General features: G+C 36.0%; 1 protein-coding gene across 3 annotated transcripts in view; it reads left to right on the top strand.

Annotated features, from left to right (window-relative positions):
- Positions 1-23,707, top strand: part of LOC139130866 (TBC1 domain family member 1-like) — a 76,491-nt gene that overhangs the window by 16,649 nt on the left and 36,135 nt on the right. For all 3 annotated transcript variants that reach the window (XM_070696667.1, XM_070696666.1, XM_070696665.1), the window contains exons 2-4: positions 10,124-10,711; positions 12,202-12,300; positions 14,108-14,225. In XM_070696667.1, the coding sequence (XP_070552768.1) occupies positions 10,124-10,711; positions 12,202-12,300; positions 14,108-14,225 (805 nt within the window). The remainder of the gene's footprint in view (positions 1-10,123; positions 10,712-12,201; positions 12,301-14,107; positions 14,226-23,707) is intronic.

The following is a 23,707-nucleotide window of genomic DNA, read 5'->3' as shown; positions in this document are numbered from 1 at the left end:
GCAATGGTACATGCATATACAATATTTGTATAGCAATTAAACAGCTGTGACGATAGAGATTCTGGTACTTAGATAGCGGATGGACAACAACTACTCATACATATTAGAAAACTCTAATTATTAGGGTCAACGTCTGAAGAGAAATAATTTGATGAGATTGTGAGTTGTAGCTGAGGTAGTTGTTAGCTATGAAAGGTGTGTTGGCCAATCCATGTTCAATAATCATATTTGAAATATTTGAATTCATGGAGGGAGACAAACTGATATTGTTATCGCTGTCTGTGTTTTAGGAAGGGTGAATCACTGAGATGACCCATGGATCAAGTCTTTGTAGCCACAATGTCAAATCCATATTGAAATCATCATAACTAATTTATTTTTAAATTCATTTTCGAAGCTGCCGCATTTTCATCTACAGTTGCCTTGAATTTGAAAACTACCTTGAATACAAATACAATATTGCGAGAATACTGGGTTAGTACATGAACAAGTTGTGTTTACTGTACTGCATGCTGTCACTAGTAAATTTCTGCAGGTGATGTTACAAGAAAACATTTGATGAGACAAGTGTCCTTTGATTCTGAAAAGAGAAACTACAAACTACATCCTAATGTGTGTTAGAGGATAATATTTTGCTGGAAACTAGAAAGACATTTCCCGGTCTGTAACATTTGGTCAAAATACAATAAGCAAGGTACATGTATGTACCTACTGTATGTGATTTCCAATGTTGACAGAAAGTGTTCATTAAACATGATAGTATTTCTGTGAAAATAGTAAATCTGGATTAAAAACTACTGAAGTTTTATGGTCCACAGATATAAATTAAATACCCTTCATTATTGATGTGTCATTTGCATCAGAATTACCTTTGCTCACTTTGACCAGAGTTGAGTGAACAGTACTTAATTTATTAGTTATTGAACTCTAGGTGTGGTTTAGGTTGGCAACTTCCTAAAAACTAGGGTAGATATGCAGGTACATGTAGGTCTTTAGTCTTGAATGTAATATTTGAAAAACACAACTTGGAGCATCAAAATTTGACAACTTTTTGCTCAGCAACTTGATTGACTCAACACTCATGCCTCACAGATACACAGTGTGAAAGTGAGAAAATTTGCCAGTTTGCTGTTTTACCAACAACATAACAACATGCATTGTGATCTCTCACAACGTCAAACACCGATACTTATGGTATTGTTTTTTAATCCCATTTGGTGACTGTCTGTTTACGAAGTTTCTGCAAAGTGCATCGACCCCCATTGCTAATTCCATAGCCTTCTTTGTGAACAGGTTTTGTGATAATCAGTTGACATGTAAACAGTTCTCAAGGACATTTTCACTGTTGATCATAGGGATCTAGTATCAAATGCTTTTCACTTTTCCAAATTTTCCTTCCTCATTCTGCAACATTACAGAATACCCAGGTTATACGAACATGTGACATATTACTTGAAACTTCTGGTGAACATTGCTCATCATTATTTTATAGAGTGCAGTTGAGGGAATATGTAAACATTGCCAATATAGTCTGATATTTGCCTAGTTTGTTCTTCATCACAACCTAAAATTAAAAGTGACCAGCTGACGTACTACTGTTCATTACTCGGAATCAATTTCCCAATGGACAGTGCCTGTGAAACTGATTATAACACTTCCATTATCGTTTTCCATTGACATCTTTGACAAGTCTAGTATTGGCAATATCAGTATAGAGAAACGAAACTTTCCTTCAATGAACACCATGCAAAGTTTGTAGCTAGATGTATATTGTAGAGATGGATTTCTGGTCGTAGTTTACATGTATGTCAAATGTGGTGTTTTCTTCACAGGCTGATCAACCGCAATGTGGAAATGAAAGCATTCAAGTACTCTTGTTTTTCTCCATCTAATGACCTTTACTCCAGTAGCACCTGTACAATTCCATCAATATCATTTAGACATGCTACTCTTGATAGCAATGTTCATAGTCCCCTGGATAACATCTCCATTACCTGGGTAGTTTTAGCCCTCAACTAGTCAATATGCTATTTGCCCACCGGCACATGAGACTGAAGTGAGGCAAATTTGATTTCTTCAAGGGGAATGTTTGATACTTCTGTTCAATGGTCATTGGTTTTCATAAGAAAGAAAAGATACAAGGCTACACTTACATGTGTGGTACAGTGGCTTGTGTCAGGTGATTTTGCTCATCTTTGCGAGATGAATGTCTATCTTCAATATCATATTGATGTCAAGGAGAGATACACATGTGGAACAAGGGAGAAAAGTTGATTTATATGTTTAATCTGACAGTTTATCAGCTTAATCCCCTTTGTACCAGGCTCTATTGACAAAACAGAAATAAATACCACTTGGGAGAAAGGACTAAACTTCTCTTTTTCCTTTTTTGAAGCAGTGGGAATTGGATGTCAGTTATCCTTAGTAAATAAAATTTTCACTTCAGGAAAAGCATTTTTAAATGCATTTTAATTAAATAAACCCCTACAATATGTTAAATAATGGTAGTATGGAGAGGCTGTTTAGAGTATTGTATGCCCATCACAATTTGCTTAGTGTATGACTGATGGAGAGTGCTGCGAAAATTTTCACCAACTTAGGGTGTTCATCAACTTCCTGTGCAGAACAAGAAAACTTTTTCAGCAGACTTGACTGTGCATGACCATGCTACTTGCAGCCCAGTTCTCATTCTTGTCCCCTGGGATTTTGTCATCAAATTGTTTACTAGTAGATTGTACATTATATTTACATGAACCAGTCAGCAAATTAAATGCTGTTTATTTTTTCTATGTGTAATGAAAAACAATTTTGAAGAACCACTATTCTGACTTGTGTCATGACATATATTCATTCATAAATGACTTATGAATCGAGGTTTAGGGCGAATCAAAAATCAATGATGTAGCCAATTAAAGTGATATATTGTGAACATTTCCAGGTCAAATAAGTTTTACAGTTGCATATTTTAAGTCAGTGGTTCATTGGCAGTGTGCGGAAGTTCATAAATAGCCTGTACAGTGTGAATCTACTGGTACACAGTTTAAATGCACATCACGCAACATGGTGTTTAATAATGTATTAAAATCAGGCGTCATTCCATATTCTCTTGTCCGGCACATGTAGACTATGCCTCTTAGCCTTGTTAAAAACAAATCAGTAATTTTAGCCCACATGTAAAATCATTTGGGTGAATTCACTTATTCTGTTTTAAGCAGATATGATAAGCAATGGTATGAAAAAATTGACAGAATAAAAAATGACTGAATATTTTCCACGGCATTTATATAATGAGAATCACAATATTGACTACTGATGGGTGGATATGACCGGCATTCACACCTTGTTGTTTGTCGGAATACTCAGGAAGGGGAAGTAAAATGTCAACGACCTTAGAAATAACGTACAGTGTAACAATGGAGCCATAAATATATTAATAGGAATATTAAATTTCATCATTGTAGGGTAAATGACATCTTTTAGCGGTAATGCATATGTAGGATTGGTTATTGTGTTCTCTTTAAATGTCTTGAAATGCGTGTGTGTGAAAATCGTGAATAGTTGATGATCAGATAGTGCTGTTACACCTTGGGTTTGCACATTTTGTGTGAAATTATCAGTAGTTTATGAGCCAATGAACACACCGATCAGAAATGCATTGTTGGGATAAATCTGTCACCATTAAAAATGCAAATAGATTTTTGTTGAATTTATATCAGCTTCTTCAGTAAACTGACAACAAGGGAGCAGTCGCTCCTGAATTAATCCGCATGTTGATGTGTCTGCACACGGTCCCTCCACAAAAGGGACCGTGGTCTGCAGTTGTAATGTTTCAGACTTTTTAACCTTGCACAAGGTTTGAGGATTTATGAAAAAAATATATCAACATGCACTTAGAACAGCATATTTAGCTTAGAATACCATTGATATGACTGATTGTGACAAAGTGAAAATACTGTCGGCAATAAAATATACAAATTTTGAAAGGTCGGAGTTTATTTTGTAAACATGGGTCAAAGTTCAAGCTTCCATATGTTTACAGTGTGTCTGTATGTATTTAGAATTGTTAAGATAAAGCAGTGAATTTGAAAGGTTATTGCATAATCATCTTTCAGCAGACATGCTAGACAGTAGAAGCTAGACTCTATTGTCTATGCTTTGAAATAAAACAATACTGTGATGATTTGGTTGCAGTCTTCCTTCCCAAGAAAATCAAGAACATGTTTTGACTAAATATTGACTGTTATTGTTCTTCCGAGGTATTCTCTATGACTCCAACATGACCAACATAACACACCATACCTCCATACACCAACATATACAGTATTAGAGTATGCAGGAATACATGATTAAAACTACGGTATTCTTAATCACTTGAAACCGTAATACAAATAAGAAATGGTAGTTTTTATTACTGTTCATGTGCATGTGGTCTCAATGGAAGTAGAAATATTATAATGTTTTATTAGGCTTTTTCAAGTTTTCAACAATTTTAAGTGCTATACAATGTAGCTGTAACTTTTGACGATTGTTTTTCACGATATTTGTTTTGCATGTCAATTTAAAATTCTTTTTCTACTCCCCAAAGCACTCATTATTTAGCTCGTCAGTGTCTAAATGCACTGACACAGCATCTACATAATGTAAAATGCACTGTTATTGTTCACATGCAAGTTTTAGTCCAGACCAGGATACACTGTCAAACACTAGAGCCTGAGTTGACAAGCTGAATGGCTGTGTATCTTAACGTGCTTTTGGGGAATAGAATAAGAAATTCTGTAGTAGATATTAAAAACTAAAATAGTCCAAAAAATTATCAAAAGATGATATATACTGGCCCTTTAATTACTTAAATGCGCTGTTAAGAAGAGAGATGGACCAACAACAAATACTATCCAAAAAAATGTTTTATTCAAATACTCATCATGCTGTGAAGTGTGTGTATCAGTTTTACAGTTAGCGACTGATACACTGTATGATAGTCACGGATAAGTAAATCTAACTTTCCATCCATGGTTAAAATGATGTGATAAAAATTATAGTATTGCAATGCTCTTGTTTCTTATTCCTTTTTTCCGTGCGTGTTTATGTGTTTGTTTGGTGAGTACATTAATCAGCTTTGAAATAACAAAAGCTTTTAAAATGTTTTTCATAATTTTAAAAGCTTCATATATGTATGGGTGAATAAGGACGGCAACATGTCTACCAACTTTATCATGAATAATTAATGTAATTAAGGCTCAGTGATTATGGTAACTGGGATGATTAATATCACATTCTGAAATTAATGTTCATTATCTTCATCTTGATAAATACTAGCACATGTAGGAAAAATTCAGAAATGTTTGATGATCTTTAAAAAAGATGTAAACCAACTAATGTTGCATTGTAATCTAAACTTCAATAAAATGACAGTGTAATATTATACATCTTACATCTTGAGTAGATTCCTGCATGAACTATATAGAGATACAGTTCACAATTTGATGTGTTATTAATAAGGTGGTACATGCCTTCAAGTCAAAGGACTTAATCTTTTGCTCACATTTTCCTCGATGTAACTCCAAACTAGTCTCTTTCAAAATCAAGAAAAGAATTGGGTACCAGTCAAACAAATTACCAACTATTTTCCAACACTTGGAGTTCAAAGTGGCTGCCATCCCAAGGTTTAACTCTATGGGAAAAGTAAAATTTTCGACTTTCACCAAAATATGCCGATATAAATTTAGTTGCTCTATGAGCTTAGTAGATCAATAAAGCATTATATGGAAATTCAAGAGTTTAAATGTCTGTCCCTGAGGTGCATTCTACCTTGCAAATAAATAGGTACTTATACGTACCGGTATATTCATCCATTCCCTTGTAACATCTCTGTGTTATGTTTGTGATGAATGCCATCAAATATAAACAGCTAACAGGCAGGTACTGACAAGGTCACTCTAACCTTGAACCCCAGCACAACAGCCTAGTTCGAATATCCCTGGCATTTCTTATTGATGTTTTGTATCTTTGATGTATACCGCAATACCGTAAATGGATAATAATGTACGGTAGTAAAGGCTGAAGCCCCACAAACCATGATTATCATGGAATCTCAGTATTTGATCAGGTAGCGTTGCCTAGTTCTACAAGAAGCTATAAAAACACATATTGAAATACCCTTTTCAGCATGTCCAACTATAGCATGGCTGTTAGATTATATTTAATATACATTCTCTGTGTTGACAATGCAGCTGCGGACATACAATCATTTGGTAGCCATAACATTGCACATCTTATGTGTACTACTTGTACGTAAAATGATATGTACGGGCTGACAGGGTATTTTAGCATGTTGTAAGAAGTAGATGAAAATGTGGATATGCAATGTACATGCAGGGTAACAAGATGCTGTAATGACCATCAAGAGTTACAGATGTTGCCCTATCAATCTGTAATGACATGATGTGGACAATGAAATGGCTACATGTGTGTGTTCTCGCAAGGTGCTCTCCTAGAACACAGTGAGCTAACGTTATTCATTACTCTGAAAGTACCATGAATGCAGGCTGAATTTACCAATGGTAGTGACTTGATGAATGTCTATTTAGTTGAGAGTGGAATGTTGAACTGTAGATAAAGGCGTACAGATCATCAATCCTACCATCGATGTTATCTTGTGTATTAGGAAAAGCAAACTAATCATAGAATGATATGCTTCAGTCAACAAATACATTAAATGCTAGATAATTTCTTATTTGTCAGTGACTTGTCAAATAAATGGTTTTGTTTGAAGAGATCATGACCAGAAAACAAAAAAAAATTGTAGTTATAAATTATTCATGGTCATTTTCCATTTGTTGCTATGGAAACACTTTTTAAATGTTGAAGTCTTAAACATGTATCAAAGGGATTTGTGGCTCTTCTTATTTGTCCAATGTTGCATAAATCTACCTGATACTGGTAAGTTGCTGAGTGATCATATGCTGTTATGTGATGGAGAATGATGATGTACATGTTTCCATATGCTGAGAGTTTGATGAGGTGTTGAGCCATGTGGCTTTCCATTTAGGAAGTCAAAACCAAGAAAATGATATTTCTCTGCATAGTTGACAAGTTACTGGAAAAGTTCAGCTTTTAAGATAAGTCACAAGAAACCTTCAATTCAGGTATTGGTAGAATGTAGATACAGGCACTTGTACGAAAACACAAACATAAATGAATATAAAATTCTGCAAAGTATATATTGTTAAGACTTCGTCCATATATGTACTGTATGTAGCACATAGTTGTACCGGTAGTTCACATTCAAACATGTATATTGTACCGGTATAGGCCCACTAAGCATATTCTGGCTCACCAGTTCTTTATTTCGAATGCACAATTCTCTGTGCAAAGATCAATGTAGCCTGCTATTGCAATGGAGAATCATTGGTTTGCAATGATGAGTAAGCAATGGATGATCACAAACTGAGAAGTACCAGTGTTATGTTAAGACAGAATGTACCTGTACCGTATCTTGGGGACAGGTATTCCGACTTTCAAACTTTTATAATTCTTGTTGATTTACCACTGATTGGGCTTATTTTAGTGCTCAGTTGGAATTAGGAAAGTTTCACCGTCTTATTTTTTAGAAAGTTGAAAATTAGAGTTAACTCAGTAATGGTGGCCATTTTGGATTTCAAATATTGGTAAATGTTGGGTAAGTTTTATTGGTACCAAACTTTGCACAGTTACCCTCGATTATTCTCGATGCAGTAACTAAGTACGACAACGGTCTAAAATTTTCAGTGAGGAAAATAGCTTCGATGCACATACTACCTTATATGTAATGTTGATCTCTGTTGTAATATCAACAAACAGTATGTAAATTTGAATGTCTAATAAATTGTATAGTTTGGTGCGACAAGTGTGCATTTAACCCTTTCACCACCATGGTTTGAACCAATCCCATTGTTTCTATGGTAAAGTTGGACCTCTAGGGAGGCAAATGGGGGGTTAAAGGGTTAATACTCATTTAATGATCATATTAAAAAGACCAAAAGTCAATACCTCCCAAGAACAACTTTATTTGTGCTGACATGATGAGCTTATGAGAAAATAAATTTTGAATTCTTTGGCGTACAGTTTTACCAGCAGCAGTGTCAGAGCTCTGATTTGATGCAGACCTACTGCTCAGAGCAATTGTAAATTACGTGAAAAGCTTTCTGAGCCATGAATTCCACTCTGCATTTCTTATCAAGTTGTCTCGTAAATCCATGAAAATAGCTGAAGTGTTGCCGTATAATGCCGATGAAAATCTCCACTCTATCTCACTACAAATCACCCCTCCCCACCATTGTCATTTTGGATAAAAGCTAAGCTAACCCTGATATAGTGTAAGTACTGTGGCCACTCAGATTATCAGAATAGTCAGTCTCACTTGAAATTATTGAAAAGAAAGCAAGAATACACTGAGTTTTAATTTGTTTTTTTTAACATGATGTAGGAATTGCAATGATATCCAAAAAGTCTAGCACAATATATGTGTGAGTTCACAGGGTTAGTTCCTCGTTTTCGTAGAAATCTTGTAAAGTATACAAGCTGAATTGTAAATATACCTTTGATTTATGACTTTGGGTTCAATTGGTGATAACTGACAGCAATTAGAAATTTGAGAGAAAACTTGGTTATACCCAGCTACCACTAGTCCATTGATTAAATTACCCATGAATGCAATTATCTTACGATATTGCACAGGGAAAGGTTTCTTTCTAATCAGACTTTTCTTGTCATGATTCATACTCGCCTTAGTAGTCCATGGCATCAATTTAAACTTATATTAGGTATGACACAGATGAGTAATATTGCCAACAGTAAATGTGACAGGTATAACATAAGGTGATTTTGTCATCAGTGTGTAAGTGTTCACCGTTATTGTACTGTACCGGGGTATGCATCATGCATGATATGCATGTCTGAGACACTTCTGGCTGTCTGAAATATGGTTTTATCACCTATCGATGGAGTAGCAATAAGAATCAAGGAGACTTGACTTGAATTTCTCAAGATTGCAGCGCGATACTTAAGGGCTCCCATGAGTCAATAAAATTGAGGAAAGTGCTTCTATATGCTTCATTTCTGACAGGTTTAAGACTAGAGAAAGACAGTGTGTCTACAGTGTGGTGTTCTAGTATGTAATTCCCCTGGCATGATAAACTACAAATACCCCAGTCAGCAAGATATTCCCATACCATATTCACGTTTTGCTGATGTATTGCTACGCTACATTTTTCGTTCAGGAGATGATTACAAAAATGACCTTTCTGATCTGACAAATTTTAAGCATTCACAAGTTTGTTTTCAAGCTTGCCTAGATGTATGTAGCACCTCTCCATAACTAAATCAGAGCCCCATACTACCTAGCCATGTCCCTGTCGTCAAGAGGTTGGTATGTTTTGGTAAAGGGCTAAATGAAAATGAAAAGGTATATGGTATTTTAATTAAAATTGTATGGATCATGAAAAAACTCATTAAAATGTATATGTAATTCTACATTGATGATCATGAGCATTTATAACATGCATATTTACAATTTCCTGCACTATAGCATGTCTCACACGCTGTTTGAAAAATTTTTTGGGGGGTTTCGCTTTGCAAAAATTGTGATTGTTGAAGTAAATGTAGTTAAGTTTAAACAACATTTGGATACAACACACACATACACAATATTTAAAATATTTGAATAAATCTCGTGTATGGATAATTATCTTCCAATTATTGCTTCTATCAGTGCACCAAACAATTTGAAATGAAGCCATTTATTCAAAATTTTCAGTCATTGCTCAGAATCGTTTCATGCTCATTCTCTGAGATTTTGTTTTTCATTTTTGGAGATGTTCTCAATCACTCATTTTTTAGTTTTCAACAGTATACATAACTTTATGGTTGCCCTTTGGTTGTCAGCAAGCTTTAGGTTTAGAATTATTATACTGCTTGTACAGTATGCAACCTGCGGTATATATCTTCAAAGTAATGCTGGATTTTATGCTTTTTTAATTGAAAACAAAAGCAATAAGCAACCTTAATTATATGACTTACACCAATACACATGTGTATGAATTATCAGAGAGAAAAATTACTGATACATGACAACTTTTTTATCCAGGTTCACAAATTTGCAAAATCAGTGAGAGAAGCTGCCAGGGAAGCTACGAAGTGTGACCAGCATGCAAAGGATCATGGGAAGCTACCCGTCACCGAGTGCCTGATTGATGGCAACTCCAGCAACTTTGAAGTCTTGTACGTCGGCAAGATCGTTGTCTCGCACAAGAAGGCGCCGCCGACCCTCATCGACGACACCATCCAGAAATTCAGGGAACACGAAGAGCGGAAACGAGAGAAGGCAGAGGAAAACGAGGAGAAAGCTGACGATGTCATTAATGAAAAAGAGGCTGAGGAAACCAACACAGAAACCAACGATAACACAACCAATGTTAAAGAGAAGGACTCTAAAGCGGTTGACGAGAAAGAAAACACAGACAGTAACACTAAGAAAGAGTTAACCAGGAGGAAATCCAAAACAAATGAACTAAGAAGTGAGAATAGAAGCAAAAGAAATGTACATTCTACAGAAAGTGAAAAGAACAGGATAATTCTGTTTCATATCGGAAGGAATGATATCAGTTTGATAAGCCTGGATAAGAAGAATTTTATGTTGACAAAACGGTTCAAGGAGATTTCATTCTGCTCACAGGTACAGTAGGGGGGATTCCAATGATTTCATGAATGCACCAGTACTTCACTTTTACTTTCATAAATATTTATCGCAAAGCAGTCAATATGAAGTTGCCAAGATTGTATGACTTTTGATAATGCTGTATGAATATAATTATTATTGCCTATCCAATCCTTTGGAGTAATAATTTCATTGTCTATCACACACAAGATGTCAGGTCACTGTGTAGTCAAAGGGCCAATAGCTGTAACTTTTGTTAAATTTTCTACCATTTTTGCCTTTAATCACTACAATTTCTAGTTCTGCTCCCCAAAGCACTTTTGATATACACAGTATTCAGCTTGGTAATGCCTAAAACTGCATTGTTATTGTTGAAAAGTGAATTCTGGTCTGGACTAGAATTCATAGGTAAACAAGTTTTATAACAGTGCATTCTGATGTATTGACACTGTGTTTTCAAGCAAAAATCATATAGTTGGTCTTTCAACATGCTTAGGAAAGTTGAACAAGAATTTGCAATTGACATGCAAAAGGAAAAAATAGTGAATCAGTAAAAGTAACAGCTACTGGCTCTTTTAATTAAAGGCATAAATGGTTATGCTTATTTATCATACTATAGTAACTTAGATACCACACTGAGTGCTCATATCCCAGGTATGGTGCCAGTGAAGAGCATTGCCAGGTCTTCCTGTGCTAGACTGGGGAATAGTTGGACAATACTAAGCCTGCCGTGAAAGTTGAACATTGTCCCAGGGAGGGTGTTTCCAAGGGTAAAGGACACCCTAGGACAAGCAAATTAAACCATGAGAAGGACTTGGGGCCATGTGGTATTCTTTAACTACATTCTTTCACAAATGCATATTATAAGTATCATTGTGAGTCAAATATTCACCAATGGTTTAGTGCATTGTCACCTGATGAAACACCTACTCCCCAATGTTTTTAGTAGCAGGCTGCCCTCAAACAGGTTGACAGCAATATGGGGTTTGTTCTTTTTATGAAGATGAGGCATGCTGCTTTAGGCCAGTTCTATAAAATAAACATTATACCAAAACATTTTAGGTGAATCACCTCAATGGCCGTGAACAAGTGTTAGATTGTTGTACTTTATCAAGTTTACAACGCTCCAAATGTTGTAATACTGTACTGCTGTCTAATTTTACACAAGAAAACGTCATGATGGCAGTTTTCACATAGAAAAATAAAGCAGGCACCTCTAACTGACCATGGAAGATTTCACAGAAACTGTTCAGTTTGTAAAACATTTTCCGTAGGTTTAAATTGCTCTCTCTTTTTCATATTTTTACTCATAAATTTATGATCAACAGTTTGAAGAGATACATGTAAGGCTTTCACTCAACCTCTATCATTTTATAAGAAATAGAATGATTCATATGACCCGTATTCAGTAGTAATTTGTAATTATTCAATCACTATGAAGGTCTTGAACATAATATTGAAATATTCAAATATATTTAGTAATCTTTCTCTCGTGTATTTCTTTTCAGGGTATTAAACTTCCAGAGTATTTTGGTTTCATCTGTCGAGAGAAGACAGCCAACAGTAGCTACATGTGCTATGCATTCAAGTGCCAGTCTGGTGCAGTGGTAAGTTGTCCGGAATGATAGCGCAAATTTTTAAGGAATTCATTATGATACATCAGTAATCCTGTGTTTTTGCAAACTGCTGTTTCTTTTTGAAAAAAGTACAGATTTCATGAGGAAGCAATACATCGCCATATGCTACATGTAGGTCACTTTCATGACCTTTGCACGATATAACATGATGGTATTTTTGATGGTTTGTCGTATTCAAATTCAAGATTTTGATGTGATAAAAATGCAGGTTTTTTGCTTTAAAAATTAGTCATGGTGGAATTTAGAGTAGAATTTAGAATGTGTCGTTTGTTTCCTAAATAGTCAATTAAATTAGTGGATTTACATCAACCATATACTGTTATATACCGAGTAAAGGCCATTCAGGAATCGTCAAACTGGCTAATTAGTTTAGTTCCACTGGAAATCTCACAACGGATTTCGCCAAAGCTTCTTTGATTATTTTGTATCATCCATACGGTGCTTGACAAGCTGATTAAATCTAAACAGCCAATGTACAGCGTTTCAACTTCGAATCAGTATGACTATGAAAGTATAAATCCAAGTATACCGTACATGTACATCTGTTACAATTATGTTTAGGATTATCTCTTTTAGGTGCACAGGCCGGTTTGTCTTGTGATATCAGAAAGACAATGTTTCAAAAGTTGTCTTGTTATTGTCTGGAACCTCTCTGCGGCCTGGGTATGATAACTCAGTACTTGAGTTATCATACAAAAAACTCTGCAGTCATTTTGGACAGGTCCTGTCATCACTTTTTTGAACATCATGGGAAATTTCTGACCCCAGTTTTCAAACTTATAGATGAAATTATAAAATGTCACAATTTGCAGTATCACCATACAAAGTGAAACACTTTACTATACATCATAGCGTACATTGTGGTGTATCTGTTTCCATAAAATAAAGAAGAGTCTGACGGAGACTGCAGTCATAATGTTTATCCTTCATTCTGTGACTGATTTCCACAACCACCACTGTGACCGACAATGATGCCTATTCCTTCAATTTTTATGCAGAATTCTTGTCCAATGCATCGCAAACATTTTTGCTGTTTTCACATCATCTGTATGCAAAGAAACCCAGATAGCAGTCAATCTGTTCTTGAGCACTGTGCATGTACAAGTAATGGCTTGGTGCCCTGTACGGTATAGCCAGCAGCAAAAACCATTAGTTGCAGTCTCCAACAACAGTAAAAACCTTTGCACTCTGTGCTAACATGCGGCAAGAATTAGCTTCTAGCTCAGCGCTAATTGAGCATTGGTGTTCTTATTTAAAGCTAGAAGGTTTTTCGCCGAGGGCTTATTGAGCATTTTCAAGCACTGACTCTGTGTATTTGTTGTACAGATACATACTGGATAGGTAAACTTATTCAAAAATTCTTGTGATTTTGAAAATAATGTCACAATTTCTTCATTTCTATGTTAAATTATTTTCACTTCAATAGCTCATGATTGCAGCTATCCATTGTGCGTTACTGAACATTGTATCAATGTCCTATCTTCTTGTCCATTTTAGGTTGTTCAGTTGCACACAAACACAGAATTCTGATTGTGAGCTCTAAGTGTGGCACATATATATTTGTTCCATTTTTGCAGTCAAACTTAACAGCAACTGATTTTAATTTTATCTCTATAGCATATGGGTGCAGGAGATGTTACTGTAAAAGATTTCACGTGGCCCAATTCTTCAAATTATTTGGTAGAAAATAAACTCTGAGGATATTAATTTTGCAAAGAAATAAACCAAGTGAAGCGGTATGTAAGGTTAACTTGAATTATTCTTACCCCCAATACAGGTAGATGAAATTCTGTTGACATTAAGACAAGCATTCCATTCAGCTTTACAAACTTCCCACGTCATCTGTGAGACGTGTCCAATGCATCAACTCCATAAACTTTGTCTTGAATTGGAAGGTGAGTATCTCTTATCCAGTTTGATAATATCAAACCTTATATGAGGAGCTTACAGTACATGCATATCACAACTGATAGTGAAAGAACTGTGAAGTTAATTTGAATTCATCAGTTAAAAGTTTGAATTCTAAGAACTGGTGAACAGTGATAGATGATGTTGTCTGAGGGAGTAGAACAGTAACTCACAATTGATATACAAAACAAAAAAATGGTGAAAAAATCTTCAAAATTTACAGTTACTGGTCCTTGAAAGCTGAGATACTTTTTATGTCAGTCTTACCTTTAGAAAATATAAACCATTGAAGATTACTGGCATTTTACTATCTTATTCATAGCTGACTTAATGTCATTATCAAAGTAATGAACTTGCCTCGGTCAAGGCCATCATTTTAAAGACTTGAATTTCAGGTCTTGAAAGCAGGCAATAATGACCATTTCATTATCAGTCTTGTGTATATTTTGTGAAAGCCTTTGATAATATATGATCTGGTGTTAAAAGTTGAAAAGTTGCCACCTTCAATTCAGCATGTCTGTCTGATAATTATAAAGTATTGAGACATGTACTGGTACTATATCAACGTTAATGTGCAATGTACCGGTTTTGAATCTGTCTCAAGTCACGAAATGAATTCTCACTGAAGATGCATTAGTATTATACATAAGTTCATGTAGTGACGTATCATCTGAAAACAGAAACAAGTAATCAGTAACACTCTTATTAAAATATCAGAGCTTTATAGTTGTATCGTTTTGTGGCTGAAATGCAATTGTTACAAATTCCATCACAGTCCTGTATCCCCCGTAGACTTTGCAGTACCAGTGTGCACGGAAAGGGGTGAAGCAACCTACAATGTCTAGTTTTAAGAGATCTGTGATTCAAACGGGGAAAAGACTAAAAAGTTTGGTACATAGACCTTTGTTTTTAATCAGTGTGCCGCAGAATACACTGGACATGTGAGCTCGGTCAGAATGCAGAAGATAATGCACAACGTTGGTTTGTTGGATTTTCTGACAACCACACTTTTGCCATCAAGGAGCCATATTGTGTTTCAGTGACACATTACATGCTATTACTGGAAACTGCGAAATATTTTCACCAAAAAAATCTGCATTTATAAACAGTGTCACATATACCGGTAGTATCATCAACTATGTTAATTTCTTAGATCAGTCAGTGTCCCCTCTTTAAAATGACATGCAAGTTACCCGAGAAAGTTCTTATTGCCATGAGAACAATTTTACTTATTATATTCAACTATAGTTGAGGCTGATACAAAGATAAAGCCAGAAGTTCCATAATTGACTCAAAGAGTTCAGATGTTGTACGTTTAGAGGCATATTGGAGATCATAATAGGGTATTAGACTAACATGCATTTTGCAAAAGTCTGTATGAAATTTCCATTCTAATGCTGTGGGCAATGGAAAAGTACTGGGTATTATCCTGCCAAGCTGCCAGCTTGTCAAGTATTTCTCTGCATTGTGTCCTGGCTGTTTTCCTGCATATTACTTTGACAAAGATGAGAGACAGCGGATATCATATTACTGATACAATCCAGTTCAGTTTTTACCCATCGGACCTTGTGAACTACCTAAACGTATTTCCTGTAAGTCTTCAAGTTCAAAGGACTTTACCGGATGCTTTTAAGTTCAAATCAACCCAGCGGACTACATAGTATTTTTGTGATTAATTTAGTATTTGCAGATGATGGGTCTGATAAGCCCAGAGAGGCCATGCTTGTACCGATCACTATTCCCTGATGCAACATTACAGCTTGTGACATTATTTTGTCCTACAGGATATGTGTATTTTACTTTTCTTAAAGAAACTATCATTTTTTGAGGGTTATTCGCATATATCCTGTTTTTTATGCTGAACGCCTCTACAGGGTATTAAAAAAACACCCACACACACACACTGTAGCAGGATGAACAATTTTTTCTGACATTTATGGACCAATCAGAGGTAGATTTCTTTTGTAGAATGCTACACTGAACGGCATACCTGTAGCATGACATCCAATTATCTCTTCTTTGCAACTCCTGCGTTTTCCAAATGTTTGCCATGGTTACACAATTATGGAGATGGTCGTAATAGTGCTAAGCCTGACAAATCTGCTGAAACAACTTTACTGTCACCATGACACCAAGCTCTGTCTGTTCACAATCATGTATTAATATTAACAGTTCAAATCAGCATACCATTAGGATAAGAGCAGGGGAGGTGGCTCTATTAAACATTTTCAAAAAGATATGTCAGTTGATAAGAGCGACTTTTTTATTCTTTTCACTATTTCATTCTCTGGTGAAAAGAATATGGGCGCCATCAAGGTAGACAGAGAAAAATATCATAGTTAAGTAAATATTTAAAATATGATTGAAATTGATATTAAAGATATTGTACAAGGTCAATGACACTTCAGGTGAGAAGTAGGCTGTTTGTGACTGTTAGGTTCACATTAATCTTTTACCCGGTAGGTTTAGAGGTGATGTTTGCATCAAAGAAATTACTTTGACCCATGTTCATTTTTGGAGTTTAGCACTTTGGGGCTATCTTATCTCAAAATCAACGTGTCATATTTTTCATAAATCTACAGAATTGTACCCCGAACACCAGAAGCTCATGTGCTTGTCTGATAGTTTGTTATGATTACGTAGACATTGTTATCGTGGAAAACGTGGCTTAGTTCTCACCCGGTAAGACGTCATTTTGAATTATTGGCCCTTTTTTCATCCCCGCAAAGTACACGTATTTGTGTGAGCCAGCTGTTACCCCCACTGTTCAACATGGATGAGCTGTCAGACAGTTGGAATATGGAATGTGTTAGTTTTCATATTTGTTCATCGCCATAGCGGTCTAGTCATTCAAAGAAGGCTCTCTAGAAAAGCCATGCTGGATATTTTGTGACAGTGTTTGGACGATATGGAAAACCTAAACACAATGAAGATGAGAGAAGGTAATGTGTCATAATGAAGTTAATTTTACAAACATATGTACATGTATCGTAAAAACCGTTGTGTACCGGTACCTGTCTGTCACATGAAATGCTGTACCCGGTTCATGTACCGGTAGAGTACATGTAGTTTGACCACTCCATCATGTCTCCTTTGTAAACTTTAAACCAGTGAGTCACTTTAAATAACTCTAGAATGTTTCATGTATTTACTTCTAAAAAAGCCACTCATCATAATACAGATTTTTTTAAAAAAGAAAGAATTAAATTTTTCCATGTGAAATGACCATTATTAAGGCACTGCAACAAAGATTTGGCTTTGATTGCTATCGGCGTTTTCAGAAATAGCTTGCATATATACAGGTGCTCATTGCCAAAGGCTTTTCAGACTTGTCCTAATACCAGCCCCACATCTTCACATAATTTTGAACTTGTACTGGAAAAATCAAAGAAGTATAAAAACAACATTCTGTGAAAGGTCAAAAGATATATATATTTTTGTTTGATTAGAGACTGGTATATGCATATGTACAAGAGGTCAGAGTCTGTTTAATAGGATAAAAAAGTTTTCATTATTCAATTTCATGATAATAACTTGCGCAAAATGTATCCATATGCCTTGCAATGTACAGATGTCTTTATACATTTTGATGGAAAAAATCAACTTTGAAATCATCCACTTCGCAACAAATACTAATAGCAACATATATCCACAAGCCTTGAAATTTACAGACCTGTTTATCCATTTTGATCAGATAAAAAAACTTTGTTGTCATCCAATTTCACAATAATTTGTCACTTGTCCGTGAGAGTTACAGACATGTTTATTTGTCTTGATTCGATGAAACAGTTACTGTAGTTCAGCATCATAATTACGATAGTAACATGTGCTTTAAACAGGAACTTCCCCTATAAAAGCCGGATTATCGTAAATGTATGCAAATGTAAAAAAAGCCACGCCACTGATCGGACGTTCTGTGTTTGGTCCCAGAATCCCATAATTTTGTCATGTTTCAAGCGTTAGTTGTCAATGAATCTTGCATATGATATCTGTGAATATATGGTGACTAAACGAGTCGAAAATAAACTGAAAACAATTTTCCGTTTTGTCGGAGAATGCATATGTTTCAGAATGTGTTCCCTGTACGACCATTTGACCCCTTTTAGCATACTAGTATGTCACGAAAGTGCCCATCATGATTATCCAAATTTATCATACGGTCAAAGTGATGCTATGAGAATTCAAAAACTCCCACCCAGTGTATGAAAATGGCTGCGTCATCAGTAATCCCCCTATTGTGCGCCCACGGTCCTGTAACTTCCTGTTTAAGCAGTGAACAATTGTAGAATTTTTAACATGGGTTTAATAACATATGTCTAAATACTGGTTGACTTAAATAGCTGAAGTTTAAACGTGATTATTGGTAAAACACTTGTCAATGAAAGTTTCTCTAAATTTTGCAAGAGCAAAATTATTTTGCTGTAGTCAGTTGTATTCCAGCCTTTCAGGTACATACTGTACTCTTCCCAGTGGTAGGTTTCTGCTGGTACTTGGAAGGAGTAAAATGTTTTCTAGGTCACTGCATCTTTCCATTAAAGTGAGAGGTGCATCATGCGGAATTAATGAAGTTAAACATTTTGCCGATATGATGAGGTTGCTATTTGCTTTTACTGATTGATCAGGCTGTACCAGAGGGACTTCTTTAGTTTAAGTATTGCAGCCATTATGATACAGCAATCAAGTACATGTACATCAAAGAGAGCAATTTGAAAACAGACGAGGCAATACATTGCTCTTGCACATGTATGTTGAGCGAAATGGAATTGAAATTCGTAAAGTAAAGTAGATCGCAATGTTTTTCCAGATTACGGCAGCAGAGAATGATGGAATACAAAGTATGCAACACGCATACTAATGTATCTGACCAATACTTAAACTACTTTCCTGTATTTTTAAGATCTCTTCTGGGAAAGTTGAGAAAACCATTTGTAAACAGGTCAAAATTCAGCTTCCCTGGGGAAATTTATCTGCCATGATGGTTTTACAAGCATACCACAATATGTGTCAAGACTCAGTGTCATTCACCTAACTCTGTAAAGGTTGAAGTTTTCTGTGCTCAGTTGGATGTCAGGGTTGCAAGTAATATCATAATCAGGTAAAAAAGATATGTGCCAGATACATGCCTTCAGGGGTCGCTAGAGGACGTTCGTGGAGTGAGCATCTCAGTCGCATCGGCTCCAGATAAAATTCGATATTTTCGCACTAGTGAGAGAAACAACAACTTTTTGGAGCACTACCAGTTGTTTAAAGTGTTTCTGAAGCCATTGAAAACACTCATTTTAACATGGGTGTGTCTCAACTGAGCAGTGGCGGACAAGAATTGGTGTCTTTGACCACCGACCATGTGCTATAGGTAACCGCCATGACGTCAAAATCAGTGGTAATGGTATGTGTGCCACCTTGCGCTTTGTCCTGCTGAGCATGCTACTGCGGTCGGGCGACATCGAGAGCAACCCTGGTCCCAATCCTGGCAGTCAACAACCAAGTGAAAAGCGGGCAACACGACAAACAACATTACTTGGGGCATATTCGACATCGGCGAAGGACAGTGGAAACTTTGAACTTTCCGATATCATGCGGGAATTACTCAACGTGAAAGCAGACCTTGGTAGTAAAATGGACAGAATGTCATCCGAACTGAATACAAAAATCGACAACTTAGTGCAAGATATTCAGAGTGTGCAACAAGAACTTGGAGAGGCACGTAGAGAAACTGCTCGTCTCGCTGAAGAAAATAAAGCCCTAAACGACCAAGTTTACGACTTGACAAATGAATTAGACGCCATGAGAGGTCAGATGAAGAGGGACAATCTAATCTTCAAAGGCATAGCTCAAGATGAAAACGAATCATGGGATCAGTCAGAAGCTAAGGTAAAATCATTTATTACCGATAAGCTTGGGATCGATGGAAGCGATATTGAGTTTGACAGGGTTCATCGTCTCACAAATGCCCGATCAAGACCACAGCCAATCATCGCTAAATTTTCCCGCCACCAGCAACGCAAACAGGTGTTTGAGGCGGCCAAGAATCTGAAGGGCACACAATACAGAATATCGGAGGATTTTACGCGAAGAGTACGTGACGTGAGGAGAAAGCTTGGACAGTATCTTGTATCGGCTAGAGCTGAAGGAAAGAGAGCGTTTCTGACATTTGACAAATTGAAGATCGACGGAAGAACATTCGTCTACGACAGTATACAAGATGATATTCGCCCATTATCGAGAACAGAGTCGACGAACAGCTAGGAAGACGGCCAAGGCCAAGGTAATGACACACACCGAAGAGAATCATCACCACATCCACATCCGACGTTTATACAGAATTCCTCGTATAGAACTTCAACCAAAAATCAAGTCCAGTTCATTTGTTGGAATATTCACGGTCTCATCTCCAAAATGTGCGATTTAGATTTCATTTCTTATTTGCAACAATTTGACGTAATCTTCTTGCTAGAAACCTGGATAAAACATGATTCACGTTGTATAATTGATGGGTTTAGTTCATTTAAGAAGGCTGGTTGCAAGAAATCAAAATATGGAAGACATCCAGGTGGTATTAATGTATTTTTTAAAGACGCTCTTTCCATGGTTTTAAAAGAAATGTCGAGTGTCTCTGACAATATTGTCTGGATATCACTTTATTGTAATCATGTCGAGAAGTCACCTTTAATTGTAATTGCAACTGTTTACATTCCTCCTGATGAATACGACAAAAGCAATAGTGATAACACACTTGAAATTTTAGAGTTTGAGTTAGCTAAGTATTCTAGCAAGTTTCCAAATTCACGTTTTTACATCTGTGGAGATTTTAATGCTCGTACAGCTGACAAGACAGATTGTGTAAATGAGGATGTAACAAATTTTGTGCTTCCAATTGACTTTGTATCATCCCACTCCAATATTGATGTTCACAAACGGGTTTCAAGCGATAAGACTGTAAATACATCTGGCCAGAAGTTTCTTGATTTTTGCAAAGCTACGGAATTAAGTATTGTCAATGGTAGGCTTTTCAGAGAAATAGGAAGCGGTGATTTTACGTACGTTAGCCACTCTGGATGTAGTGTCATAGACTACCTTATCACCAATGTATGTAATTTCTCAGATATTGACAAGTTTTACATTGACAAGAGAGTGGAGTCTGACCATCAACCCCTTGTATTTGATATCAATGTACCTCGAGAATGTCATTTCAAGGCATCAGTAAATACCATCGATGGTAACCTTAGCACTGGAATTTTAACTCCTTCTTATGATAGAGTTTTCTGGGAGAGTAGTAAGCAAGAATCTTTTTTACAATATTGGAATTCAACTCTAATAAGGGACCAGATTTGTGAATTCAATGCACTTGTTGATGATTCATCAATTGAACAAGCTGCTGAATGTCTTTTAAATATGATCAAGTCTGCTGCAAGTGAAATGAAGCGTACTTACAATTGTAACCAAAGGTCAACAAATAATGAATGTCAAGGTAATACCTGGTATGATAGCGACTGTAAGAGAATGAAGCGTTCACTCAATTCAAAGTTGAATGGTTTTAGAAATAATAGGTCAACAAACAATTTAGAACTATTAAAAAAGTGTAAACAAGAGTATAGAGAGCTGATTAACGATAAAAGAAAGTTCATAAAAGTAAAAATCTCGAAAAGTTACAAACAGCAGCCAAGAATGTGAACTCAAGAGAATTTTGGTCTCTTGTTAAAGGAAAATCAGCTCCAGTGTCCCAGAATATACAAAATGATGATTGGTTTGGGTACTTCTCAACATTGTTAAATACTCCAGGTTTTGAAAACGAGGATTTTGTTCCATTTCACGAAGAAATTAGGGATTTTGTTGAAACTATTGAAAATGAGGATAATTTTTTAAATATGGATGTAGATGACTTGAATTTGCCAATTGTAATTGATGAAGTAGACCATTGTATCAAGAAACTTAAGTGTGGTAAAGCCCCAGGTCTGGATGGTGTATCACCAGATGTTTTCAAGGCTTGTACACCTATTGCTAGACAAATGATGTGTAAACTTTTTAATGCTGTTTTAGACTCTGGTCACTTTCCGACTGCTTGGGCGCAAGGTATTATAACTCCAATTTATGAAAAAGGTGACAATAATTGTGCTGGCAACTACAGAGGGGTAACTCTGCTTCCTATTATGGGAAAAATTTTCTGTAGTATCCTTGATAACAGACTTCGCATATGGCTCGAGAAAATGTATCCAATTGTTGATGAGCAGGCTGGCTTTAGGAAAACATACTGTACTTCAGACAACATATTTATTTTATCCACCATTATTTCAAAGTACTTGGCACACAAGAGAAGTAGACTATATATAGCATTCATTGACTTTGAAAAAGCATTTGACAGAATTGATCATTACTGTATGTTTTATAAGCTTATTCAGTGTGGGGTTTCTTGTAAAGTTTATAGAGTTATTCTGTCAATGTATAGCAATGTAAAATCATGTGTCAGAACCCCGTCAGGTTTTACAGATTTCTTTGATTGCAGTTTTGGTGTACAACAGGGATCAGTATTGTCACCCCTTTTATTCACACTTTTTGTAAATGATATTGGAATTACTCTAGCTGATACGCACCAGTATTCTGGTGTCGAAATTGGTATTTTAAGAATTTTGTATTTGCTCTTTGCAGACGACCTTACTATGATCAGCAGTTCAAAGATAGGATTGCAGCGCTTGTTTGATCAATTGTATCTTTATTGCTCAAAGTGGAAACTTACTGTTAATACCAGTAAAACCAAAGTTATAGTTTTTAGGAGGGGTGGTGGTCTTCGAAAGTATGAAAACTGGTCGTATAATAACCAGCCTGTTGCTGTAACTTCTTTTTATAGCTATCTTGGCATTGTCCTATCCTGGACCGGTAGCTGGTTTCAAGCACAAAAAACTCTGAGTGAACAAGCTAACAGAGCCTTGTATGGTCTGATCAGTTGTCTTTTTAAATTTGGTCCACTGCCTGTTACTATTGCCTTGAAAATATTTGACTGCAAAATACTCCCCATTTTACTTTATGGTGCTGAAATCTGGGGCTTCCACCATGCTCCAGATATTGAAAAAACTCACAATAAGATGCTGCGCTATGTACTTCAACTATACAGCAATACATCCATTACTGCTATGAGAGGGGAGTTGGGTAGACCAACAATGACAGTAAATATTTATTGTAAAATCATTAGATACTGGTTAAGAATTTTGAAAATGGATAGAAATAGAATTGTATACCGATGCTACGAATTTCAAAAAAGCAAGATTGATGTTAATAGGTATGACTTATGGGCCAGAGGAGTAAAGGGCTTGTTGCAGAGTTATGGATTTGGTGAAGTCTGGGAACAACAAGGGGTCGGTAATGAAACTACGTGTTTACGACTTTTCAAAGAAAGGTGTAGTGGCATAGATTCACAGTGTTGGTTAAATGATATCAGCAATAGTAACAATCTTATCGTTATTCGACCTTTAAAAAA

This window comes from Ptychodera flava, chromosome 4 (assembly GCF_041260155.1).
Source record: "Ptychodera flava strain L36383 chromosome 4, AS_Pfla_20210202, whole genome shotgun sequence".
Taxonomy (NCBI): domain Eukaryota; kingdom Metazoa; phylum Hemichordata; class Enteropneusta; family Ptychoderidae; genus Ptychodera; species Ptychodera flava.
Note: the sequence above shows the minus strand (reverse complement) of the source record. Positions and strands in the feature narration are given on the sequence as shown.